This window comes from Agelaius phoeniceus, chromosome 3 (genome assembly GCF_051311805.1).
Source record: "Agelaius phoeniceus isolate bAgePho1 chromosome 3, bAgePho1.hap1, whole genome shotgun sequence".
Taxonomy (NCBI): Eukaryota; Metazoa; Chordata; class Aves; order Passeriformes; family Icteridae; genus Agelaius; species Agelaius phoeniceus.
Genome location: NC_135267.1, coordinates 98,297,956 through 98,322,468, shown reverse-complemented (window position 1 = coordinate 98,322,468; position 24,513 = coordinate 98,297,956). Strand labels below are relative to the sequence as shown.

The following is a 24,513-nucleotide window of genomic DNA, read 5'->3' as shown; positions in this document are numbered from 1 at the left end:
GTGTCATCCTCCAGCACAGGCTGAGTACAATGTGTACAAACACCTGCATCCATAGCTCATGGGAAGGGCTTGCTCAAGCACTATTCACCAGAGGGGAAAGTGTGCAAAGTTTTTGTGCATTTTAAATCAGTTTAATGTCAAGTGGGATCAAACCCACAAAAATTAATTGGCTGAAGTAGAGGCTTACCACAGAATATCACAGTCAACTTGAGGTTGTGCTGGTGCCTTAAATGAATTTTTCCTCTTTCACTCCTTCCGAATTTCTTCTCATTTTAACCCTGAATGTATACCCGGATTTGTGGGTAACAACAATATCTATGAAGTCACTTGTTCCTATGGTTAATTGCTGGCTTAACTTGATTGTATTTTATGATCCCTGTTCAGTCTTTATGAAACCAGGCCCCAGTTTGATGCATTGCAAAAGCTGAGAAAAATGGTAGTTAGGAACTGAAAATTGTTCACTTGTGTTTTGTAAAGATTATCAAGTTCTGTGTACAGGTATCACATCTCATGTTTTTATTATTCATATTTCTCAGTGAAGGATTTCTCAGCCAACTTAACCTAAAATGTAGGGATTTGATTTGTGAGTGCTTCTAGGGGCAGGAGAAATGTCCAGAGGGTAGGGTTAAGCCCTGTGATGTGTGACATGTAAAAGGCAGCCTGGAGGGTGTCTCTGCTGCCCGAGTAGTACTTCAGAGAGAAAGTAAGAGGGAGTATAAGCCAACCTCAGGGAATGCTGAGCTCTGGGGCTGGTGATTAGTAAAACAGAGAAGATGAATGAACCATGCTATGAAGAAGTCCAGGATTTTTATACATCTGACCTCAAGAAACCTTTGCTGAAGGAAGTGAATGCTTGACCATGGGCTGGAAAGTGAAGCAGCAGCTCTGGCGTTTCTTTTCCTTGCCCACATGTGTGTGTTTGCCTCTTGTTTTGCCTGATGGGCACTCTGCTGGGACATCCTCAGTGTCTGTATTATGGGCTGCCTTTCCAGCCCCCTTTGCCCTTGGAGTTCTGCTCTACCTATGAAAACTTTAGCTGCTGTGACCAGGAGAGAGACAACAGTATTGCAGCAAAATACTGGGACATCATAGATTACATGGATCCCCACGGGCATAAACTGTGTGGAACATACATCAAAGATATCCTGTGTCAGGTAAGGATGAAAAATATTTGTATCCTACACTTTGAGCTGGTTTGGAGGTCAGTTGTGGTTCTGACAGCTGTGCTACTGTGAAGGGAGGTGTGGGAGCAGGGAATGGTTGGGCTGGCAGGGGAATGGCACTTAATCCTCAGCAGGCATTTTGCAAAGTGCTTTGTGTAAGGTCCATCACTGTAATCTGGGAATATACAGTGACATTTGCTAGCAATAAGGGTTTATGGAAACATTGCCCAGTGAGGATGACTGTGAGAGACAACTGCTCACTTTAAAAAATTTAAAAGGTTTAATAAACCTTAACAAAAACACAACAAAAGGACTAAATAAAGAAAATTTTTCAGCACTGGGAACTGCCTTTGCAGCTGCCTACCATGTGGCTGGTTCGTCTTCAAGATGGATGCTCATCCTGGGGGTTGCATCAGCCAACCCTGGCCCCTCCCAAAGTCTGTCAGTCAGCTCTTCTTTGTTGTTTATTGGTGGAGACTGCTTTCTTGTAACTTGATTGGCGGGTAAGGTGTTATCATGCCACGCCCCCTTAGCAAGAAGCTTTTCTACTCCCAACTGCCTCAAGCTTTTCCACTCCAAACTGCACATGTACACACCTTCTTGCTACTTGTCTAAGACAACTGAGGCTGTCTGATGAGGCGGGGGGGAGAGGGGAGAATGGAACTATGGGGAGAACAGAGGTTATCTAAACTACAATAACATAACTATACATCAATAAAGCTTCTCTTAATATTCACACTATATTAATCTTTTAATTACGAGAGCAAATCATCTCATTATCCATCTGTAACAATGATGATTTTCCCATAATGAAGGAGAGAATTACAGATCAGTCTTTACCCCCTGCTTGGAACTGCAAGGTGCTGTGTCTTGGGTTGATAAGGGAGTGAGGTTTTTTGGGAAGTTGTAGCTAAACCAATCAGTGATCAGATTTGAATATTAGTACTTGGTGTGGTTATTGAATTCATGGATATGCTTTTGAGAACACAGGGGGTTAAAAAGCAGAGAACTTTCAGAAGGTTTTTTTGTTTCTGGTCAGTTGAAGAGGTCGTATCTCCCCCAGCTGAAGTAGGTTGGAGCTTTGGACAGAGAAGGGGACTGAAGGCCCCTGCAGGACGGAGGGGTGGGGAACTACTGAGATGTTTTGGGCAGCTCTAGAGAGAGAGTGCTCCCTCTCCAGAGAAAGAGAGAGAGCCTGCCACCTTAAAATTCAATACCTTGTGCTGGGAGCACGGCCGGCCGAAAAAGAGAAGAGGAGGGGAGGGTGCAGTGAGAAGGTGCCCGGCCGCTGTGGGAGTTCTGGGTAGGCAGAGCCCAGGATTTTAACCCTTTTCTTGGACAATAAAAACTTTGCAGTACATTAAGCCCTCCTAGAAGAGAGACTGACACAAAATAGAAAAAAATGGGCAAGTGTGGTGAAGGTCTGAGCAAGTGAAAGATGTCAGAAGTTGAGAAGAATCCTAGGTGGGAGGAGATGATAGAGTAACCTTTAGCTAGACTCTTTTCTTATATAGCCACAGACAAAACCATTTTTCCTGTAACACAGAAACTCCATTTAAGAGGAAGCAATGGCTTGGAGCCAAGAGAGTGCAGTAATGTTATGTGAAAGAGTAGCGTGAACAGAAGCCGATGAGGAGGGTGAAGTAGTGCCCTCTGTCTTCAGTGAAGAAGATCTCTGTTCTCGAGACCCCTCAGCCCCAAGGAGTAAATTTGAAGGGGACTGGCATCCCAAAAGTGAGAAACTGTTGCTTTTTTAGAACTAGACAAAACACCCTTAAAAGAAAAACACTAGAAGCAGCTCTAGTCCATGCACAGTGGTGAGAGCACTAAACATAGAAAAAAGAAATCACAAAGGCAAATGTTCTCTGAGTTAGTGCCATGTATGACATGAAAACACAAGAAGTTTCAGCTATGTTTCCTGGAGAAACCTTTAGTACAAAAAAACTCCTCTCTCCTTAATGAACTGAGAATTGATTATCTAAAGAGTAGTAATGAACTAAGAGTTGATTATCTGAAAAGTGGTAACTAGATTGAGAATCTGAAGTTTTATCTCATTGTGCTGTGTAGAAATTAGAAAAAAATGCTTTAAAAAGTTTTCATTCTGAGTTCTTTTTACATATTGTAAGTTAATAAAGTTTTTTCCTTTATTCCTAAGCTAAAACCTGCTTTGCTCTATTTCTAGTCACATCTCAGAGCAGCTACTAAAACAATTATATTTTCATAGGAGCACTAGCATTGTGCCAGCATCAAACCATAACATGTTGGATTACAAATTCTACAGAATCAAATGATAGGGGAATTACAGGGAAAGTGTTTGGATCTCTGGCCTGCAGGGAGGATTTTTTTTAGTTGTGTTTTCCTGCTGAGGGTGCTCCAAATGCTGTGCTTGTCAGAGTAAAACAAAATTTCCCAGGCAGTGGTTTCACACAGCTGCTGCAAGGTCCCGAGGCTGCAGTAACAGTGTTTTCACCAATCCTATCTCCCCACTGCCCACCTGGCTTGTGGAAAGTGTGCAGGGAGGAAAGACTAAAGGCCCTTTTCTGTCTGAGCTCCCCTGCATCCCTGGAATCAGAGGGCAGGACTCACCTGCCTTTTTAGGAACTGTGAGTCACACCAAGCTCCACTCAGTGCATGCCAAAACACAAAGCAGCCAAAAGACACACCTAGTCTTTCTAAAACCATACAAAACTCTTGTAGTTAATATTACCTGAGCTCTAAAATGTTATCTATGTACCAAAATGTTTCCACTTTTTTTGGATACTGGCAAGATTCTGGCATCTCCTTGGGGTGGGGGATACACCTTTGCAGCACTAGGGCTGAAAAAAAGTAGCAGCAGAGTTCTCTGTTATTTTACAGTTGGTAAACCAGCAAAAGATGTGTTGTAGATTCTAACAGAAAAACTGGTGTTGATGTTGTAAGCATTTTTCTACATGACTCAGGTAGAAAAAAGACTATAAAATTACTATTGTTTCTTTGATTCCTCATTCTGCAGGGTATAATGTAATTTTGCATTTGTTTTAAGTGCATTTTGTAGGAAAGAAACTCCCAAATCACCCATACTTTTTTACAGCTTTTCAAAGTTATAAGCTATTACTCTTTTCCTGTTTTTTAAAGTAAGATTGCTGTTGAATCTTTGAGGAGGAGTTGTGACTGTGATATGTGTTGCTCTTCCTGGTCAAGTTGGTAATAACCACAGAAATATGATTGGGTTCTCTGGCACATACTGTTTGCCTGTTGAATTAGTGAAAAGAGCAAATATCTACCAAATGGTTTTGCTTCAGTGAAGTCACTTTGCTGGATCCCATTGCTGCTGAACTTACATGGAAGGGATGGAATTCCATTCTGCCACCTCCACAGCATCTTCATAGTTTGGAACAAAATAAATTGTAAGAAAGTGGTGGAGGTGCTTATTAATAAACCTGAATAGTAGCTGCTCTGATTTAGCAAAGGAAGCATTTTTTGGGGAGATCAGAGCAGTAGCCATGTGTGGTAACAAAGCAGCTCATTCAGTCAGGTGTGTTCCTTCTGTGCCAAAACCCAGCAAAAGTCAGACAATCTTGCTGGTAATAAGGGGGTTGCTGAGTTACTCAGAGGAAGCTGGGTTCACTGGCCCTGCAGAACCCAAGAAAGAGGCCATGGAGTTCACCTTACCCTGGCAGTGCAGCTCTGTGTTCCTTAATGGTCAGGAGATTATTCAGGGATGTGTTCTGGATCATGGATTTCCTGCTAGCACTCTAAACCGGATATATTTCTCTCAAAAACTAACAGGTTATGAAGCGATAAGTGGAATGAATAGGCTCCACAACATGATGTAGTTATGAAGTGGGTATGTATTGTCAGTGCCCAGCACAAGTGAGATAGCTCTAGTGAAAACTTGTGCCCTGAGCTCCAATCTGGGCCACATCTTTATTCACAAAGGTTTTCCATATACATTACATTGTACAACCTTTTCATGCATATTCAATCCCTGGCCCCGCCTGTCCTTGCCTCGTATGGTAATTAAATCCATGCCCTTCTTCACAGTGGTGGTTGCACAGGGGTCTTTCAGTGGTTTTTGAGGCTGAAGGCCATGGTCTTCCTCACGGTTGAACTTTTGAACTTCTTTGCTCGTGCACTGTGGTCCCTTGGTGCCTATCTGAGTATGTCTGTTGATTTTGAACAGCTTGGAGACAGAGGAGCTCCTTCATCTAGGTTTCTTGCATTCCTTGGTCTTCTCCCAGTATTGTTCTTTATTGCAAGAAGCTTCAGAAATTTTCCTATGCCCTTTGTACCATGGCAGAGGTTTCTTAAGTAAAAGGTTAAAATTTAACACATCATTCTACAAGCTAAAATTTAAATGCTTAATTCATATTGCTAACTTAAGCGAACCCCCAAAACCTCCATTTTGGTCCCCCTCTTTTCTTAAAATACAGTAAACTCTTTTACTACAGAGGCCCTGATCTAAATTCTGACCTGCTATAATAACAGTTCTCCTTCAGCAAGATTCCATGAGTTCTAGAGAGTGAAGTCAAAATGGCCACACATCTCAACATTCTCCAATTCCACATGAGTATTAAAATAGAGATCATTAAACTTACAGTAACTAAAATTAATAAAACTATAATGGGGTGACATAAAGTATTCGTGATCTCAGTTGCGGTTGGTGACCATCCAAATAGTGCATCCCACCAGTTATGACTTGTATCTTGTTTTAATCTTTGCAGGACTCTGTTACTCATGATGGACAGTTACTAGAGTTCTCTGCCCATTCTTTTGAATCTCTTTTACAATTTTGATTAGATCTTGATGTTTCATTATTTGTTTCACTAGGGTTAAATTCATTCCAATGGGTGTGGGTGGTAACTCGTTGTACGTTGTGGAGTTTGATTTTATTAACTGGTGGGATATGACTGGTGCTGAATATACAAAGTCACACCTAGCAACCTTAATAAAGTTGCAAATCCAAAAATTGGAATGATTCTTAGCAGATAAGGGTACCTTGCTCTTATCAGTTTCTATGAAATCACACACAGTCCTTAAACACACACAGCCACTACCTATATACACTAGTACAGTCCATTGGTTGGTATCCGGGTGGATCTTGAAGTGGCAGATGCCTTGGTCAGTGTCAAGGCATATGTCCTGAGCACTAATCTAATTGCTCTCACAGATGAATTCCTGTTGTTCTTGAGCAATGCAAAGCTCCAAGTTTACGGTTTGCCATTTCCCCTGGATTTTCCAGGCCCATACCCTATGTTCCGAGGGGTATAATACCGACTCCTTGTGATTTAACCCTAAAGCAACAATGGGGTGAATAGCATGAACTGTGGCATTACGTATAGTGAGCACAAAGGCAGTGGCTGTGTTAGTGGTGGGATTATACGTAAAATTTACCATGGTCCACCAAGATTGGAAATCTCTCTCAAAGTCTGTAGCACTGTCCCAGACAACCTTTCGCACTTCAGTTGGAAACACCCCTTTACCTCCTTCTCTTATGATTAAAGCAACTGTTGACTGTACCCCTAATTGTGTTTGTATACAGCTAAGGGCTAAAGATATGTTATCCTGCGCCCCCTTTAATGCATCTGCTATTAAGCTATGGTCTTGATCTTTACTTTCTCTCCATTTTGGCAGCACCCTCGAGACTTGCCACTGACTATTTCCCAATGCCAGTAGAGATGACTGTAAAGGCTGTTTTAATTATATCCAATTGCTGGTTGCTACAGCTAATTTATTCATTAATATTTCTGAGTCAGTCCCATTCAAAACCCCTAACCCAGTCGCTACCATCCCAGTTAAATCCCTCTGCATTCTGTCTCTGAAGTGCACTTGTTTTTGTAGCCATCTTGTCCATCCCTTGAAGGATGACCTTAGGAAGGGGGAACAAGCTGGATAAACTGTCGAGATACTAATTTGCATTGACAGTTCAACACGTTTAAGGGACATTCTGGATTAAATACCAGTTGACCCGTATTCCTTATTACACATGGGCCGATTTCATAAACCCTAGGTTCATGCTTAAATGGCATATTTTGGGTTTGTACTTGAGTGCTGGGGTGGATTGTAACGGGCTTAGCCTATAGCATTTATTTTAAATTTGAAAGACAGCCCAGTACTGTTGCGGGCCCAGAGGCAAACCACATCGACAGTTTGTCTTAATGTGGAGTTGTACCAACAGTCTAATTCATTTGGACGATTGCAAATCTTCCGGCGCTTATTTACACTGATTTGGGCTGCTTTACTATGGGTAGTCTCGTTAACACTTTGGCACCCTCTCTTAATTACCTCCCCTATGGTCCCTTGAAGTGACCACAACCTCTGTTTCTGCCATTCCTGCCTTTTATATATTTGGTTTTTGCGCATGACCACAGTTGTTAGGTTTGAACCTTTTATATCGGAAGGTTTTCCCATGGATCCAGTGTATTGAGAAAAGGCTTGGGACCAAGGCCATTCAGCATTGCTCTGGCTAGGAGTACTTTCTAATTCTTGGACATACAACTATGATTGTAAACAACACTTACGCAAAAATCCCCACCCACCATGATGCATTCATTTTGTCTGGGTAAGTTTCAGTTTCAGTTCACCATTACCCAGTGTTATTCTCCAAGGGGCTTCTGGAGCTTTCTTAACATGGCTGTGGTGGATCCAAGCACTTTGTTCCTTAATCTTGATTGCAGTGAAGGTAATAAGGAGCACTTGGTATGGTACCTCCCATTGTGGTTGCAGGGCTTTCTCTGTAAGAGACTTAACATATACATAGTCTCCAGGTTGTAGGTCATGTACGGGTGCATTGAGCCCCATACCCCGAGTTCCAGCCACATATTTTTCAGTTGCTCAAAGTTGTTTGGTCAGAGCGATCATGTAGGAGATTAGCGATACGTCCTGGGCAGACATTCCCTTCTGCACCCCATATGGTCTCCCGTAAGGTATTTCAAAGGGACTTAGTTTTTCCTTAGTCCTGGGTTTGGTTTGAATCCACAGCAGCCCTAATGGGAGGGAGTGAGGGAGTGAGCCTGTGGCAAATTAGCCTCTTGTCCCAGTCGTATAATTAATTTGTTGTTTGATCAAATGATTCATTTTCTCTACCTGACCACTTGATTGTGGGTTATATGGGGTGTGAAGCTCCCAGTCTATGCCCAAGTAAGTATTGGCTAACCTGTTGCACTAATTTTGTGATAAAATATGGTCCTCTATCTGAGGAGATTGTGGCCGGGACTCCAAAGCGTGGTATGATGGTATGATTTCCTGTACCAATACCTTAGTTACCTCCCGAGCTTTAGAAGTTCTAAAGGTGGGGAATGCTTCTGGCCATCCTGAAAAGGTGTCTGTTAGCACCAGTAAAAACTTACACCCCCCCTTTTCTTGGCAATTCCGTGAAACAATTTGCCATTACTGCCCAGGTCCATGGCCCTTCCCAATCTGGCCAAGTTTTGGTTTGGGAATATTCTTGGGTTTGGTCTGGAGGCAAAGGTCACATTGTCAAGTCACGTGGGTGGTAGCGGCTCGTAAATTTCTAGCAATGATCCTTTCATTTAGATATTTATGTAGGGCATCAATTTCCCAGTGTGTTTTCTGATGTTCCTCCCTTATTAGGGACCGTAATAAATAGGAGGGTATAACTAATTTTCCTTCTATGGTGGCCCATCCCTCTTGGTTATAGGCTCCTTTCTGCTCATAGATCAATTTTCTGTCTAATTTGTTGTATTTTGGCTTACTTTCAAGGGAAATTTGCCCATCTGGAATCAGGGTCGCCTCAGTTATTACCTCATTTTTCACTGCTTCTTTTGCGTCCCTATCCGCCAGCTCGTTCCCTTCTTCCAATTCTGAGTTTATCTTCTGATATGCCTTAATGTGCATGATCACCACCTTCTCTGGTGACTGCACTGCTTCTAGGAGTCGCAGTATTTCTAATGCATGTTTAATGTTTTTCCCTTGAGAGTTCAGCAGCCCTCTTTCTTTCCAAAGGGCTCTATGAGCATGCACTACTCCAAATGCATACTTTGAGTCTATATGTATGTTTATTTCTTTCCCTTTTGCCAATCCCAAGGCCTGAGTTAGAGCAATCATCTCGGCCTTTTGTGCAGAGATGTTTGTTGGCAGGGGTCCAGATTCTGTTACCTCCTTGCAGGTAGTAATTGTGTACCTGGCACGTCATTTTCCACTGATGACATAACTGCTTCCATCAGTAAACCAGATTTCTGCATTCTTGAAAGGGGTGTCCTTGTAGTCAGGGTGGCTGGAATAGGTTGCCTCGGTAGTCTCCAGGCAGTCATGCTCCACTGGCTCCCCTTGGTTTCCACTGAGGAAGGAGGCTGGATTGATGATGTTAGTCACCGCTATGTCCACATCATCTTGCTCCACCATAATAGCTCAGTATCTCAGAAATCTTTGTTTCTTGGGGAAAGCCAATGCCTGCCTTTCACCTCTAGCACTGCGGACACCGTGTGAGATATGAGCACAATAATTTTCTGGCCCAGGGTGAATTTACGTGCCTCTTGGATATTCAATACAACTGCTGCAACAGCTCTGAGGCATCCAGGCCACCCTTTAGCTGCTGCATCCAATTGCTTAGAGAAGTAAGCAACTGCTGCCCGATACAGCCCGAGGTCCTGTGCTAATGTCCCCAAGGCGATTCCTTGTTTCTCGTGGGAGAACATAAGGAAAGGCTTACTCACGTCTGGCAATCCCAGAGTTGGAGCTGACATGATGCCTTTTATTCAGCTGGTGGAAGGCCTGCGTAGCTTCTTTTGTTCATTGGATGTCCCTGCTTTCAGTTGCAATAAGTTCATAAAAGGGCTTAACAAACAGTCCATAGTTATAGACCCATAACCTGCACCACCCCATCATCCCCAGGAAAGTTCGTAGTTCTTCTGCAGTCTGAGGTTTTGGGCTCTGGCCTATTGCCTCCTTCCAGCTCTGGCCCAGGGTATGCTGTTCAGCACTGACTTCGTAACCCAGATAGGTTACTTTCTGTTTTACTACTTGAGCCTTTTTCTTTGATACCCGGTACCCTTGGAGCCCCAGAAAGTTCAAGAGGCTTACCATCCAGGCCACACATGCCTCCCTTGTCCGTGTGACTATCAGGATGTCATCTACATATTGTAGCAGCTTCCCTGCTTCTGGAGGGGCTTCCCAGGTCTCTAATTCCTTTGCAAGTAATGTTCTCCAAACAAAGTGGGTAAGTTTTTAAATTCTTGTGGGAGTACTATCCATGTAAGTTGAGTTCTTTGCCCGCTCTTAGGACTTCCCCATTCAAATGCAAAAATTTTCTGGCTGGTTTCATGGATAGGAAGGCAAAAGAAGGCTTCTTTCAAATCTAAAATGGTAAACCAAGTTAGTTTGGGTGTTAAGCAAGGTAATAACGTGTATGGATTGGCCACCGCAGGATACAGAACCTCAGTTTCCTTGTTCACGGCTCGCACATCCTGTGCTAGCTGGTACGACCCATCAGGTTTGAGGACCGGTAGGATAGGGGTATTAAAATCAGATTGACATTCTTTTAAAAATCCTAGACGCAAAAAGTTCTCAATTACTGGGCTAATTCCTTCCTTATCCTCCTTCCTCAGGGGATACTGTTTAACCCTGACAGGTTGCTTTCCCTCTTTTAGCTTGATCTGCATAGGAGGAGCGTTTTTCGCTCTCCCTGGTACATCAGAGGCCCATACCCCAGGGAACACCTGATTCATTATCTCTTCATTGATTTCAGTTTCCCTTGTGACTTTGCTAGTGATTAATATCAAACTCAATATTTCTACATACTTTTGTTCATTTACCTCCAGAGTCATTTCCCCATGTTTGAATGTAATAGTTGCCTGCAATTGTCCCAGCAAATCTCTGCCCAAAAGTGGCTCAGGGGAGTTGGGCATATATAGAAATTTGTGGATTCCCCACTGCTTTCCCAGTTTGTATTTTAGCGGCCTAAAAAAATGCCTTTTCAGTTTTGCTAGTCGCTCCTGTAACCATAGCATAATCATCCCCTATGGGTATCCGGGCTGTGTTTAGAACCGAGTACGTTGCCCCAGTGTCAACTAGGAATTTGACTTCTTTTTCCATTTCTCCCAGCTTCGGTTTTACAACCAGAGGGCCTGCTGGGGTCTCCTCTGGTCTCCCCTAATTCTCTTGCACATGGGCAACCATCCCTCCACTCCTTTATTCCCTTGACCATTCTGTTTCCATTCTGGACATTCCTCTTCCAATGGCCCTGTTTCTTACAGTTTGCACATTGATTTCTGCCTAATCGAGGAGGGCCTTGCTTGGGTGGTCCCTGCCCGCTTTCATGTTTTTCTCTCTGTTCCTCCTGCAGTATTGCTATTAAGTTTTTCATCTCTCGTTTACCCCTCTTCTCTGTTGCTAAAGGCTCTCCAAGCCTCCCCCAATAAAGTTTCTAAATTCTGTGCATCATCTTCTTCTTGGACTTTTTGGAGCTTGCGCCTAATATCCCCTGTGGACTGTCCCAAAGATGGATTAATTAGTTGTTGTATCCCCACGTCAGATGCAGGGTCCAGTGGTGTATAGCGTTGCATTGCGTTTCTCAGGCAGTCTAGGAACTCTGTGGGGGATTCTGAGGGTCCCTGTTTAATAGCATATAAAGCTGACCAATTTATAGTTTTAGGCATTGCTCTTTCCACTCCCAGTATAATCCAATCCTGATAATTCTTTAGCCTCTGTCTTTTTGCTGGTAGGTTCAGGTTCCAGCCTGGGTCCTGAAGTGGAAAATGTTCCTTTAGATCCACTTGTTGTTGTCTAAAGTGGTCGGCTACCAGGTCCCCTGCTGTTTTTAAAACCAGCTCGTTTTCTCTTTCAGTGAACACATCTAATAACAATTGAATATCACCCCAGTCTGGATTGTGCTGTTTCATAATGTATCATAGATGTTTAGCAGTGTTTACTGGGTAATTTCCCGCAACCCTTTCCCATGCTTCCAAATCAAGGGTGGAGAAGGGCACCTTAATCAATATCTTTTCTCCGCCTGGTATTACTGTCTCCTGCAAAGGGGCCTGCAGTATTTGTCCTCTGGTTCGGGATGCTATTGGGAAGCCTGGAGGGGTTGGAGCTGGTGTCTTCTCCAAGGGAGGAGAAGGAGTAGGAGTAGGAGTAGTAGGAGGAATAGGTGGGGGAGGTGGTGCTGGTGCCCCTCCCAAGTCCCTACCCCTTCCCCCCTGCCCTCCCAAGTGAGGGCTAAATAGGTCAGCTAGATCTTGTTCTTTCTCTAATGCTGCGCGATAATCTTTATCTGTCCTGGTGCATCTCTGTCTTATGCTACAGGCCAAGCAGCACTGTTTATGTTCTCCCATTTTGCTTCTGTTTTCTCTTTCAAGAGCCAGAACAAGGGGGTCAGAGGGGGCCCTGATGCCACAGTCCCTTTGCCAGTCAGGGTTATTTCGAAGGGAGAAAAACATATCACAATAAGAAACCTCCTCCCATTTCCCTTCTCTGCGTAGAAACAGCATTAGCTGTAACAGGGTATTATACTCCAATGTACCTGTAGGAGGCCAACCTTGCCCCATCCTCTAGGCGAGGATCTAATGGCCACCAACGGGAGCAATATTTAATTAGGCTTTTTTTTATTTTCTTTTGCCTGCTATTTCTCTCCAGTATGCTAAGATGCATGCTAATGGGCTGGTTTTAGGCATTTCCTTACTCTGCCTGGCTCCCATTATTTCTTTTCAGAGCAATCTTAGCTTACTCCGTTCCAAATATTCAGATATGAGTCTTGAATCAGTTAGATGAGGCATGTAAAGCAATTTGGCTCTGCTGCTAGAGCTCAGTCTGCATCTGGCAAGATCTGGGTCTATTTTAGCTACCTACACTTGTTCTAAGCACTTAGAGGTTTAGAGTCTGACCTTCAGCTGAATTGTTCTAAATTCTAAATTATAAATTCTAATTCTAGAATTTAGCTTAAAAATGGAGTATGAAACTCTGACAACTGTAATATTCCTAAAGAGGTGTAATGCGAGTTAATACCCCAGTTCTGGCATTCCATCATGCTCCTGTCCTCTTGGGACAGCTATGGAAATGGAAACCGCCTAAAAAAGGCGCAGGAGAGCTACCTGCCTCCTGCCACCTTCAGTCCTCTCCTGTGCCCTTTCCAGGCTAGTACTGGCCATACTAGCTTGGGCTCTAACCCAACCCTTCTTCCTACATTCCTTTACTCTAAACCTCCATGTGTTGTGGTGTGTTTTATGCTTGTTCAGTTTTCCCTCCATTGTTCTCTCAGAAAGTCCTGGCCTGTTACCAGTTTGTGTCAATCCCCAAACCCCTCCCCAGTTGTCTTGGTTACCAAATGTATCTTTCTTGTTCCCCACCCCTGGCAGCCTGCCTGTCACTCGACACCCCTGCCTCTTTTTCTAGAGAGTTCGGGCCAGGGTGTCGAGTGATTGGGTTAGGGGCCAGGGTCCCTCCCGCAACTGTGTTTGATGGGTTCTCCGATCATGCCAATCCTTAATGTATCCCTCTCTGATTTGCTATCTTTCACCCCTCCCACCCTCTGTAAAACCGAGGCTTTTTCCCTGCCTCGGGGCTCTCAGCTTCTTCCACCGAACCTGCACGTTTCCCTACCAATAAAACCACCCCCCCGAAGAAACTGAGGGTCGCCTCTTCATTTCATCCTGCGACTTCGGAGCTCTTTACTGCGGCCACACGTCCGCAAGGCTTGACATCGCCTTGGGCACAAAGCCCTGACTCCGGGTTGGGGAAGTGCCTTACTGGCTGGAGGTTGGCTGGACACTTATCTAGCCTGGGCGTTTCACTTTTCACCGGCCACTGCTCCAGTTTTGGCGCCCGGCGCGGGGCCCCCCCTTTTTTCGGATTCGTGGACCCCACGGACGGGATTTCAAGAATCCCAGCGGTCGCGGAACTACCCTGTGGTCGAGCAGACCTTGTGCGCGAGGTAGCGCTCCCCGGGGACCCTGGACGGCAGCTCCTTGCACCTGGGAGTCGTCCTGTCGCAGGAAACCCCTCGTTCCAGCTTTTCGTTTGTCGCCTCCGGACTTCGTGAGTATTCTGCTACTCTCCCTGTCGCCTTCCCCTCTATTGGTGTTTCGTCACCACCCTTCTTTTTCTCTAGACAGGGGCCGGGGGTGGGCACCCTTATTTTTTTTCTTTCGCGTTTACTGGAACGGGGGGGGCTTTTCCGCAGCTGCCACTTATAACATCGAGCGATGGGTGCAAAGTTTTCGCTCTCGGCAGCTCAGAAGGGGCTGTTTTACCAAGTTGTGGGTATCCTAGTTGGGGGGGGTTGTTCCGTTGATAAAAAGGAAGTTAAAAAATTAATCCGATGGCTTTTTTCTGAGTTTCCCGAAGTCTCCCCCGATCAAATTAAAGATCCTGCCTTTTGGCAGAGGGCAAATGCCAAGTTATCAAACTTGATTAGATCAGGAGACACCTCGCTTTCTCCGTTAGCGTTTTGGATTTCACAAATTCGATCTATCTTGAAAGCAGGAGGAAACTCAGAAAAACCTTCGGTCAGTTTTAGTTCGTGCCCCAGTTCTCCCGCCTCTCCCTCTACCCCTAACCCTTCTTCCCGTCCCCATAAACGTAAAACCGGGATTTTGAAGGGTGCAGCGCGCTCCAGCCCCGCGCAGGGAGACCATTCGTCCCCTGGCCCCCTTCAAAATCCTCGGCCCCCCCGCCCTAAGAGTCCTGGCCAGTCTCTTAGGGGCTCCTCGTCTTCCCCTACCTCCCCTGTTCCCGTCCCCAGGTCCTCAGTTTCTAAAACCCCAAAATCCAAAACCCTAATTTCTAAGTCCCCAGTTTGCTCCCAGTCGCCTCCAATTCCCCAAAATGACTCCTATGGGGCCCAAGATGGAGGCGACCACATGGCTGAAATGGCGGGAAAGCCCTCTTCTTCTCCCCAGAATCCCTTCTTCCCAAGCTCCAACCCCTTCCTGCCATTCGGCCACTCCCAATGTTCTACCCCCTCGTCCTTCCCCCCTCCTAGTCCCTCCTCCTTTCCAGAAACCTCTTCAGTAGTCCCTCCCCTTTCTCCTCCCACATCCCCGCCCATGGCTCCTCCCTCGGTCCCTCCCATACCACCTCCCATCTCTCCACCCCCTGCCAGTCAAAAAGTTCCACCCCTTGTCTCCGCCTCCTGGGAGGGTCCCTCGATATCGGATCGCCCTGCTCAAGTTCCCAGCCACGCCCCTACCTCCTCCTCTCCCGGTTCCCACGCTCTCCCTGCCGGCTCCCGCGCTTTGGGTTCCGGGGGGGGGGCAGCAGTTGGGAACCGGGAACCGGGGTCTGCTGCGATACCATCCGCAGCCCCGGTTGTTTACCATCCAGAGGGAGATGGTGGGGTGCGTCGCCAGTGGGTCCCCTTACACCATTCACAAATCAAAGAGCTGTGCAAGGCACAGAAAGATTACGGCCGGGACAGCGAATACTTTCGGGGAATGTTGCAGGCAACACTTACCGAAGCTGATGTCACCCCCTATGATATCCGGCGCCTCTTCACGTGCCTGCTCAATCCCACCGAGCGGGCTATGTGGGAGGCAGCCTGGAAGAGGGGAGTGACGGAGGCCCTCCCGAGCCTGTGGGAACAGCCCCACACGGGGCTGGACCTAACAGGCAATGTCCTGGCCATTGATCAGCTCCTTGGGACCGGGAACTGGGCAGACGGGCACTCGCAGGCGAGTGCCATCCCCCAGGAAGCACTCCGAGAGTCAGCGCGGGCAGCCGAGAAGGCGTTCCTGGCGCTGCCGGGGGCGGCTCCTCTCCTTTCTTTTTCCAGAATCTTTCAGGGCGCCGAGGAATCTTTCCTCGATTTTGTCGAACGTGTTCGAAAAGCTGTCGAGCAGCAAGTGGCGGACGAGGTTGCCCGGGAACATATCCTGAAGGAAGTAGCGTCCACGAATGCAAACTCTGCGTGTAGGGACGCCATCCTCAGCCTCCCGGTGCACCCACCCCCCTCGCTGCACGATATGCTCGAAGTCTGCACCCGGAAAGTCCTAATCATGCCATCTAGGGAGGGAGAGAAGAGAAAACAGCTGCCACCCCGAGTCAGCGCCGCAGAAGAAGTGCCTGAAAACACCTTCTCTGAAGCCACCTGCCGCTCGCCTGCTCCCGGTCCTTCCGCCGCCAAATCACCCTGCCATCTGTGCGGAAAGCTCGGGCATTGGATGCCCGACTGCCCGCTGCGGCGGGAATTTTATGAATTCAAAAAGGGGCAGGGACTCCTGGGGAAAACCCAGACAAAAAACTAACATCTGAGCGCAGTTCCCCCCTGCGCCATGATAAAAATAGGGCGGGACAACTAACACCACGCAGGGAGGGGAGATCTCAGGGACCGCCGCCTGCCAAACAAGACATATTCTCACCGGACTTGTCATATGTTGCATGTCTCCAACCTAGACCCGTGCTAACTACCTTTTCTGCTTTCAGACCCTTCCGGCTGCAGCTGACGGAGCCGCTACATCTTAAGAACTCCGATTTTCAACTTGTGTCAGTCAGCCCGGAATGCCCAGGAAACTGGGGGCGGATAAGGTGTAAGTACGTCGTTGTCGGAGACACTAAGCACACACCTTTAGAGGTGAACATAATTCCAGGTCTTCTGCCATCTGACCCGGGACTGTTCGCCGTGGGGCTGCACTGTGTCCAACCCCCCACTTTCCTGCCCAAGGGACAGGTGATTGCACAAGCGATCCCTGTTCCCGAAATAACTTGGGCCCTGGGGTTTCCTCCGGCTGAACTCCAAAATCCAACAGTAGCTTGGGCCCAGGTCCTGGGGCGGGAAAGGCCTCATGTCACCTGTCATATCTCAAAAGGGGGAGAGGGCAAGCCTCTTAAAGGCTTGTTGGACACAGGAGCAGATGTAACGATCATTCCTTCCCGGGAATGGCCGTCACATTGGGAATTGCAAAACGCGCCTGGCCACGTCCGAGGTGTCGGGGGTTTACAATTGGCACGTCAATCAAAGAGCGTTGTACAAATTACGGGGCCGGATGGGCAATTGGCTTCAGTGCGCCCGTTCGTATTAGATTACACGGAACCCCTGTGGGGGAGAGACCTCTTGGCCCAGTGGGGAGCCCGAATTGACCTCCCAGCAGCTCCCCAGGTTTTTCGGGCAGCGGTCACTGATGAGCGCCCTACCTGGAAACTGAATTGGAAATCTGATAAACCAGTACAGGTAGTGCAGTGGCCGCTCAACAAGCAAAAATTAGCGGCGCTCAATGAGCTTGTTAAGGAGCAGCTACTCAAGGGCAACCTGGTGGAGACCATGTCAGAGTGGAACTCCCCAGTGTTCGTTATCAAAAAGCCCAACAAAGATAAGTGGCGGCTCCTTCACGACCTCCGCCAAATTAACAACATCATTGAAGATATGGGGCCTCTCCAACCAGGGATGCCATCCCCAACGATGCTCCCCCAAAATTGGAATTTGGTCGTGATTGACATAAAAGATTGCTTTTTCCAAATTCCCTTACACCCGGACGATGCTCCGCGTTTCGCCTTCACGGTTCCTGCCATCAACCGTGAAGCCCCAAGCAAGCGCTATCATTGGCGAGTTCTTCCGCAAGGCCTGAAGGCCAGCCCGATGATCTGCCAATGGTACGTCGCCTCCTTGCTGTCCCCAGTACGTGCAGCCACCAAAGACACCATCATTTACCATTATATGGATGACATCCTAGTGTGCGCTCCGACCAACGACCTACTTACCCACGCGCTTGACCTAACAATCGATGCATTGGTTGTTGCAGGGTTCGAGCTCCAGCAAGATAAGATTCAACAGATGCCACCCTGGAAGTACCTGGGCCTGGAAATAACGAAGCGGACCATTGTTCCGCAAAAATTGGCTATTAAAACTAACATCAAAAACCTGGCAGATGTCCACCAGCTGTGTGGGTCCTTGAATTGGGTAAGGCCTTGGCTAGGCATTCCAACAGAAGACCTAGCCCCCCTTTTCAATTTATTGAAAGGGGGAGAAGAGCTTAGTTCTCCAAGGTCCCTTACCCCAGAGGCCCAGACAGCGCTGGAGAAGATCCAAAACTCCATCTCGGCCAGGCAGGCCCACAGATATCACCCGGGCCTGCCATTTAAATTCATTGTTTTAGGTAAGCTGCCACACCTCCATGGGGTGATTTTCCAGTGGGATGATTCCATCAAGGGCAAGGACCGGGGCTCGGGGGATCCCCTCTTAATCATAGAGTGGGTGTTCCTCAGCCATCACAGGTCCAAAAGGATGACGCAGCCAGCCGAGCTGGTGGCAGAATTGATCAGAAAGGCTAGATCGCGGATCAGAGAGTTGGCAGGTTGTGACTTTGACTGCATCCACATTCCTTTAAAATTCGATTCAGGCCATCTAAAAAGAAAGATGATTGATAACCTTCTGGAAACAAATGAGATGCTTCAACTGGCTTTGGACAGCTACACCGGCCAAATTGCAGTAGATCGGCCGGCCCACAAATTATTCAATCAGGAATTCACACTGTCTATAAAATCAGTTCAGAGTAGAACCCCTCTGAAGGCTTTGACAGTTTTTACAGACGCGTCTGGAGCATCCCACAAGTCAGTGATGACTTGGAAGGATCCTCAGACTCAGCGGTGGGAGGCAGATGTCACCGAGGTGGAAGGTTCACCTCAAGTTGCTGAGTTGGACGCAGTCGTCAGAGCCTTTGAGAGGTTCTCTGAACCATTCAATTTGGTCACTGATTCAGCCTATGTCGCGGGTGTAGTTTCCAGAGCCGAAAATGCAATTTTACAGGAGGTATCAAACATCTCTTTGTTTAACTTGCTCTCTAAGCTTGTGAACTTAGTCTCCCACCGAGAGCAACCCTTTTATGTGATGCATGTCAGGTCACATACCGATTTGCCTGGGTTTATTGCGGAAGGCAATAGGCGTGCTGACGCCCTTGCCGCTCCTGTTCAAGCTGCCCCACTCCCTGATCTGTTCAGTCAGGCCAAGATCAGCCACCAGCAATTTCATCAGAACGCCCCTGGCCTTGTTCGACAATTCCATCTTACACGCGAACAGGCCAAGGCGATCGTGGCTACATGTCCCCAATGCCAGTCCCACCAGCTCCCAACAATACCCTTGGGAGCTAACCCCAGAGGTCTATCTAGTTGCGAGGTGTGGCAGATGGATGTTACCCACATCCCTGCCTTTGGCCGTCTGCAATTCGTACATGTCTCAGTGGATACCTTCTCCGGCGCAGTCTATGCCTCTGCCCACACAGGGGAAAAGGCAGCAGATTGTGAAAAACATCTAGTTCAAGCGTTCGCTGTCCTGGGCATCCCCAAGGTCCTGAAAACAGACAATGGCCCGGCGTATAAATCCAGGGAGCTGCGAAGCTTCCTGCAGCAATGGGGAATAGAGCATAAGACCGGCATCCCCTATTCCCCGACAGGCCAAGCCGTGGTAGAAAGGACCCACCAGAGCCTAAAAAGAGTTCTAGAACAACAACGAGTGGCCGTGAAGGTGGAGTCCCCCCATATCCGTCTCGCGAAGGCGCTTTTTACCATTAACTTCCTAAACTGTTCTTTCGAAAATCTCAATCCGCCTATTGTGCGACATTTCGGGAGACATGAGCAGCTGCAGGCCAGGGCCAGGCCTCCTGTCCTGATTAAGGATCCGGAGACCTGGAAAACGGAAGGGCCTTTCGATCTCGTGACTTGGGGAAGGGGATACGCTTGCGTGTCCACCCCCTCAGGTCCGAGGTGGATCCCCGCTAAGTGGGTCAAGCCCTTCCGCCCTGGGAAGACTCTGAGAGCAGAAAACGTAGAACAGGTCAAGGAGGCATGTTGGCGGCGGCGGCGGAAGCTCCCAGGGATGGAGCCACTCCCAGTTTAACCCTCTCCCTGCCCCGGGCAGGACCTGATTCAGAGTCATTCCTTATGTCTGTTTCTTGTTTGTTTTTGGTTTTCCCCCAATGGACAGTGTTTGCCCTTACAGTTCTTTTATTTTTAAACGAAAAAGGGGGAGATGTTGTGGTGTGTTTTATGCTTGTTCAGTTTTCCCTCCATTGTTCTCTCAGAAAGTCCTGGCCTGTTACCAGTTTGTGTCAATCCCCAAACCCCTCCCCAGTTGTCTTGGTTACCAAATGTATCTTTCTTGTTCCCCACCCCTGGCAGCCTGCCTGTCACTCGACACCCCTGCCTCTTTTTCTAGAGAGTTCGGGCCAGGGTGTCGAGTGATTGGGTTAGGGGCCAGGGTCCCTCCCGCAACTGTGTTTGATGGGTTCTCCGATCATGCCAATCCTTAATGTATCCCTCTCTGATTTGCTATCTTTCACCCCTCCCACCCTCTGTAAAACCGAGGCTTTTTCCCTGCCTCGGGGCTCTCAGCTTCTTCCACCGAACCTGCACGTTTCCCTACCAATAAAACCACCCCCCCGAAGAAACTGAGGGTCGCCTCTTCATTTCATCCTGCGACTTCGGAGCTCTTTACTGCGGCCACACGTCCGCAAGGCTTGACATCGCCTTGGGCACAAAGCCCTGACTCCGGGTTGGGGAAGTGCCTTACTGGCTGGAGGTTGGCTGGACACTTATCTAGCCTGGGCGTTTCACTTTTCACCGGCCACTGCTCCATCCATGCACACCTATTAGACAAGATGGCACCTGCTACATGGCCGGATCTCCCAGTTTGAATGCTGTGGCGCATGGTTTTCCCACCTTAGCACACAACACAGCGTCTGGGATCCTCCCTTCCCTTCCCCTCCTCTACCTCAGACCACTACCCCCGCAGCAGGTTCTGGCCCCGTGCCCATCCTCCTCGCGGTGCCTAGCTACCCCGCTGCCTACCCCGTTCCCGCGGGGCCAGTCCCTCCCGCGGTGAGGCCTGTACCTGCGGAGTGGGCCCGTCTCCTGCCCCGCGGACTTCACCCATGTGGCACCTCCCCCCTCCTGTTTCTCTCCTCCAGTTCTTCTAATCACCTGTCCTGTCTCCCATCACCTGTTAATGAAGCTGCCCCTGCCTCTCAAATTTCCTCACTCCCCTGGTGGGGGGGCACAGGGCCCGTTCTCTGTCCCGCTCCACCCCTGCCTGCCTTTGCTCTGTGTCCTCCTGGCCCTGGGCCTGCATCTGATCTTCCTGTCCCTCTAGAGCCAAGCTCCGCTCTGCCTGTGGCTGGCTCGGCTCCCATGTTGTCCGTCTCAGATGCTGTGGGTCCTGTGGCCGCCGCTGCCAGGCTGGGTTCTTTTCCCCTGCCGGCACCGTGCCCCCACTCCTCTCCAATCTGGTCACTCCCGGTTCCCATGCTGGAAGTGAGACTGACCCTGATCAAAACACACCCATTTCAGATATCAATAACCCCTCCCCATCAATAACCTCGGAGACAGTGTATGCTTCAGTATCTACAGGCATAAGCATTAAGAGGTGCATCGAACAGCCAAATACAGCACCCAAAGACCCTTCTCCTGAGCCTCCGAGACTGCAAAAAAACCCAAGCTCATGTGGCATGGAAGAAAGAAAAAGACTGTATTCACAGATGTTCATCAAAGAAAATGTCCCTCCACTACTTCATAAGTGTATAAGACTCCTTGTTTTATATGTGTGAATTTCATGTAAGGATATATACCAACATCCAATTGCTCAAACACACACAAATAATAATAATAATAAAAAAAACCCCAACAAAAAAACCAGCTTTTTTAATAGCTATTTCTTGTGAGATTTTAAGAATGCTTTCAGTTTTCAAAATTCTGTTATATCCTAATAGCTCAACAGTGCCTCCTTTTTATAAGGATAGTTATAAAATCCAAGTAATTTTGTCTGAAGAATAACGAGTCTTTAGAGCTGTTGAAAAGCAAAGATGCAGAAGCCTCTAACAGCCTTCCTAAGAGATGTGCAGCACTCGTGTAATTAAATACAATTTTGTCTCTCTATGTACTTTGGACGTAACAAATCTATGAAATTGAAATTTGCAAATACTCACTCTTTACTAAATTATACAGCCTCTTTGAAATCTTACTCCCCACCAGCAAATAAACGGTTCCATGGCCAAAACACCCTGTAACTTTGGGGAAGCCTGCTATGCTAGCACCTGACTTTGCCATAATTTGTGACCAAAAAATTAAGCACAGCAGATTTGTCCATCAGTTTAAATCTGACTGCAAAACTGAAATTGACTCTTGAGGTAGAAAAAAAGAAAATAGCAGCCTCAGTATTGGCCCCTGGGGTTGCTCCTACAAAAACTCAATAAATGCTAAGAGAATTAAAGGTGCTAGCTAAGTAAGCAAAACAATGGTACACCCTAAGCATTGAGTGAGCTGCTAACAAATGCTAATAACACTATGCATGTATCATTATAAAACCAAGCAGCAATAGACTTTTCACTGCTCACCCTTGGACATAGCTGTCAAAACTTTGAAAAGATGTACTGCTTTAACCTTTCTTTGTACTTGTGAAAAATGTGTATTTTATGATTGGCTTCTTGCAAATATTAAAATGAATATTATATGTGTTATGTTAGAAAGTTATGCTGTATTAATTTTCTCAAGTAGTATGTTAAATATAGTTTTATGTTATAACATAATGTTAAAATAGAAACTATGCTATGAATGATACTTTTTTAAAGAAAGGATTTGCACGGAAATAGCAGCCACTGGACACCTAAATCTTTCAGATAAAAATAATTTATTGCTGTCTTATCAGAAGAAACTAACTTCTTCCCACCCCGCTCAGCCTTGAATATGCCGTGAGGATTAAGAGGAAGAAGCTGACACTGACCAGACAGAATCCTTTGTTTGAATGGAATTTATGCATCATGTATGAGGTGTATGAATATGCAACAGGCTATTGCTTTTAAGGGTTAATCCTCTGTTAACGGGTGTCCTTTTTTAGGCTTATTTTGCCCAGATAAAGGTACCCAGAAGTCCATAACTCTTTGTTTTTATTGTCTCATATTGTCCTAATCCAAATTGTTCAAATTATTATTACTCTAATTATATTGCTATTTTTATAACCATTTTATTATTATTAAACTTTTAAAATTTTAAAAACAAGTGATTGGCATTTTTCACATACTCAGCATCTATCCACGCAAATATCCAGAAGCTGAAGGAGCAAGTAAAATTAAGAAGAACTCTGTTTACATCAGTTTACTCAGTTAAAAGTTAAGAACTCAGTTTACATCAATGAACTTTTTGGACAATGGGGGTTGACAGGGTGGGTTTCATCGTTTGTTTAAGGAATTTTTGGGTTGTAATCATTGTTTTTACTTATGTTTTCCTGTTTAGTTAAGTGTCTGCAGAGATCCAATGGGGAAGTTTTCATAGTAAGAAAAAACAAGGGAGTTGCGGTGCTTCCCCCTCAGGGGAATCCCCAGGGCCTTGCCTTGGAAGAATATATCATAGAGTTTTGCCCATCTGTGCTGCTAGAGGGGACTCAGCCCATGGTGCTCTGCAGCACTACTGCCAATCTACACTAGATTGCCTCTCCCATTGGCCAGTTGACACTGCCCACTCCAATTATTCATCCCTCCTCCCCCCTACAGATTGCTGCCCTTTGCTCTGCCCTTTGTCAGCCCCTGTGCCCTCAGGTTACTGGTCACTGACCCCATTCTTAAGTCATGCAGACCACATGGTTTAGTCTTTTGTCTCTTGTCCCTTTGGCGTGGTGGATGCAGTAAACCCTCACTGCAATATATCATGCAAAGATCCTTCCTGTCTTTCCTCTGCTGAGCTATCTATGGCATGTGTGTGTGCATGGACTTGAAATGGCTGCTCTTGTGGCCTTACTCTGAGAGGCTTCTGAAGGAGATGTTTCAAGAAGGCTGCAGTGTTTCTACCACCCTGACATGCTGCAACAAGGAATGGTTTGGTTCTGCCAGCTGGGACTGGGGTCAGACTGCAAGGACAGGCCTGGGGGACTTGGCTCCCCTTTGCAAGGCTGAAGAGTTTAGGTTTAGGAAGAGGGACAGATTCCTTGCAGATGTGATGTGGAAGCACCAGAAACCAGGTCATTCTGTGCTGCTTTCTGGTAACCAAATGGCAGCAATGAAAAGTGAGAAACCTCCTACACCATCCAAAAGATTCAGGGGCTTTACTCTTTACAAGTGATACCTGTTCTGGGCAAAAACTCCTGGGTGTTGCTGTGAGCAAAGAGAACAACTTGCTTGTGAAGTTTGGAATCAGGGTCTGTAGTCTTCGTATTAGATATCCTGGAAAGGCTGCTACTTAGACAAAAAAAAAATTAATTTCAATGCTTGTATAACTGCCCAGATTTTAAAATTCTGTTTAAACAAGTGTAATATGTAATGTAAAGTAATTAATTCTTAAGGGGAAGATGTATAAAATAAAAATTGTAAAATTAATTTAACATCCAGCAAGCCTCTGACCACGGACAACCTGGAGACAGATTACCACACTGGAATTAGGAAACTCCTGGTGGCTGCAGGAGAAGAATGCCTCATTAACTAATAAAAGAACATGGCTGGCACGG

At 46.6% G+C, this 24,513-nt stretch overlaps 1 protein-coding gene across 1 annotated transcript in view; it reads left to right on the top strand.

Annotated features, from left to right (window-relative positions):
- Positions 1-560: 560 nt before the first annotated feature.
- The window catches only part of HHIPL2 (HHIP like 2), a 33,856-nt gene continuing 9,903 nt past the window's right edge, over positions 561-24,513 (top strand). Inside the window, 1 exon segment of the mRNA XM_054630322.2 lies at positions 561-1,154. Coding sequence (XP_054486297.2) covers positions 939-1,154 — 216 coding nt within the window. The 5' untranslated portion in view covers positions 561-938.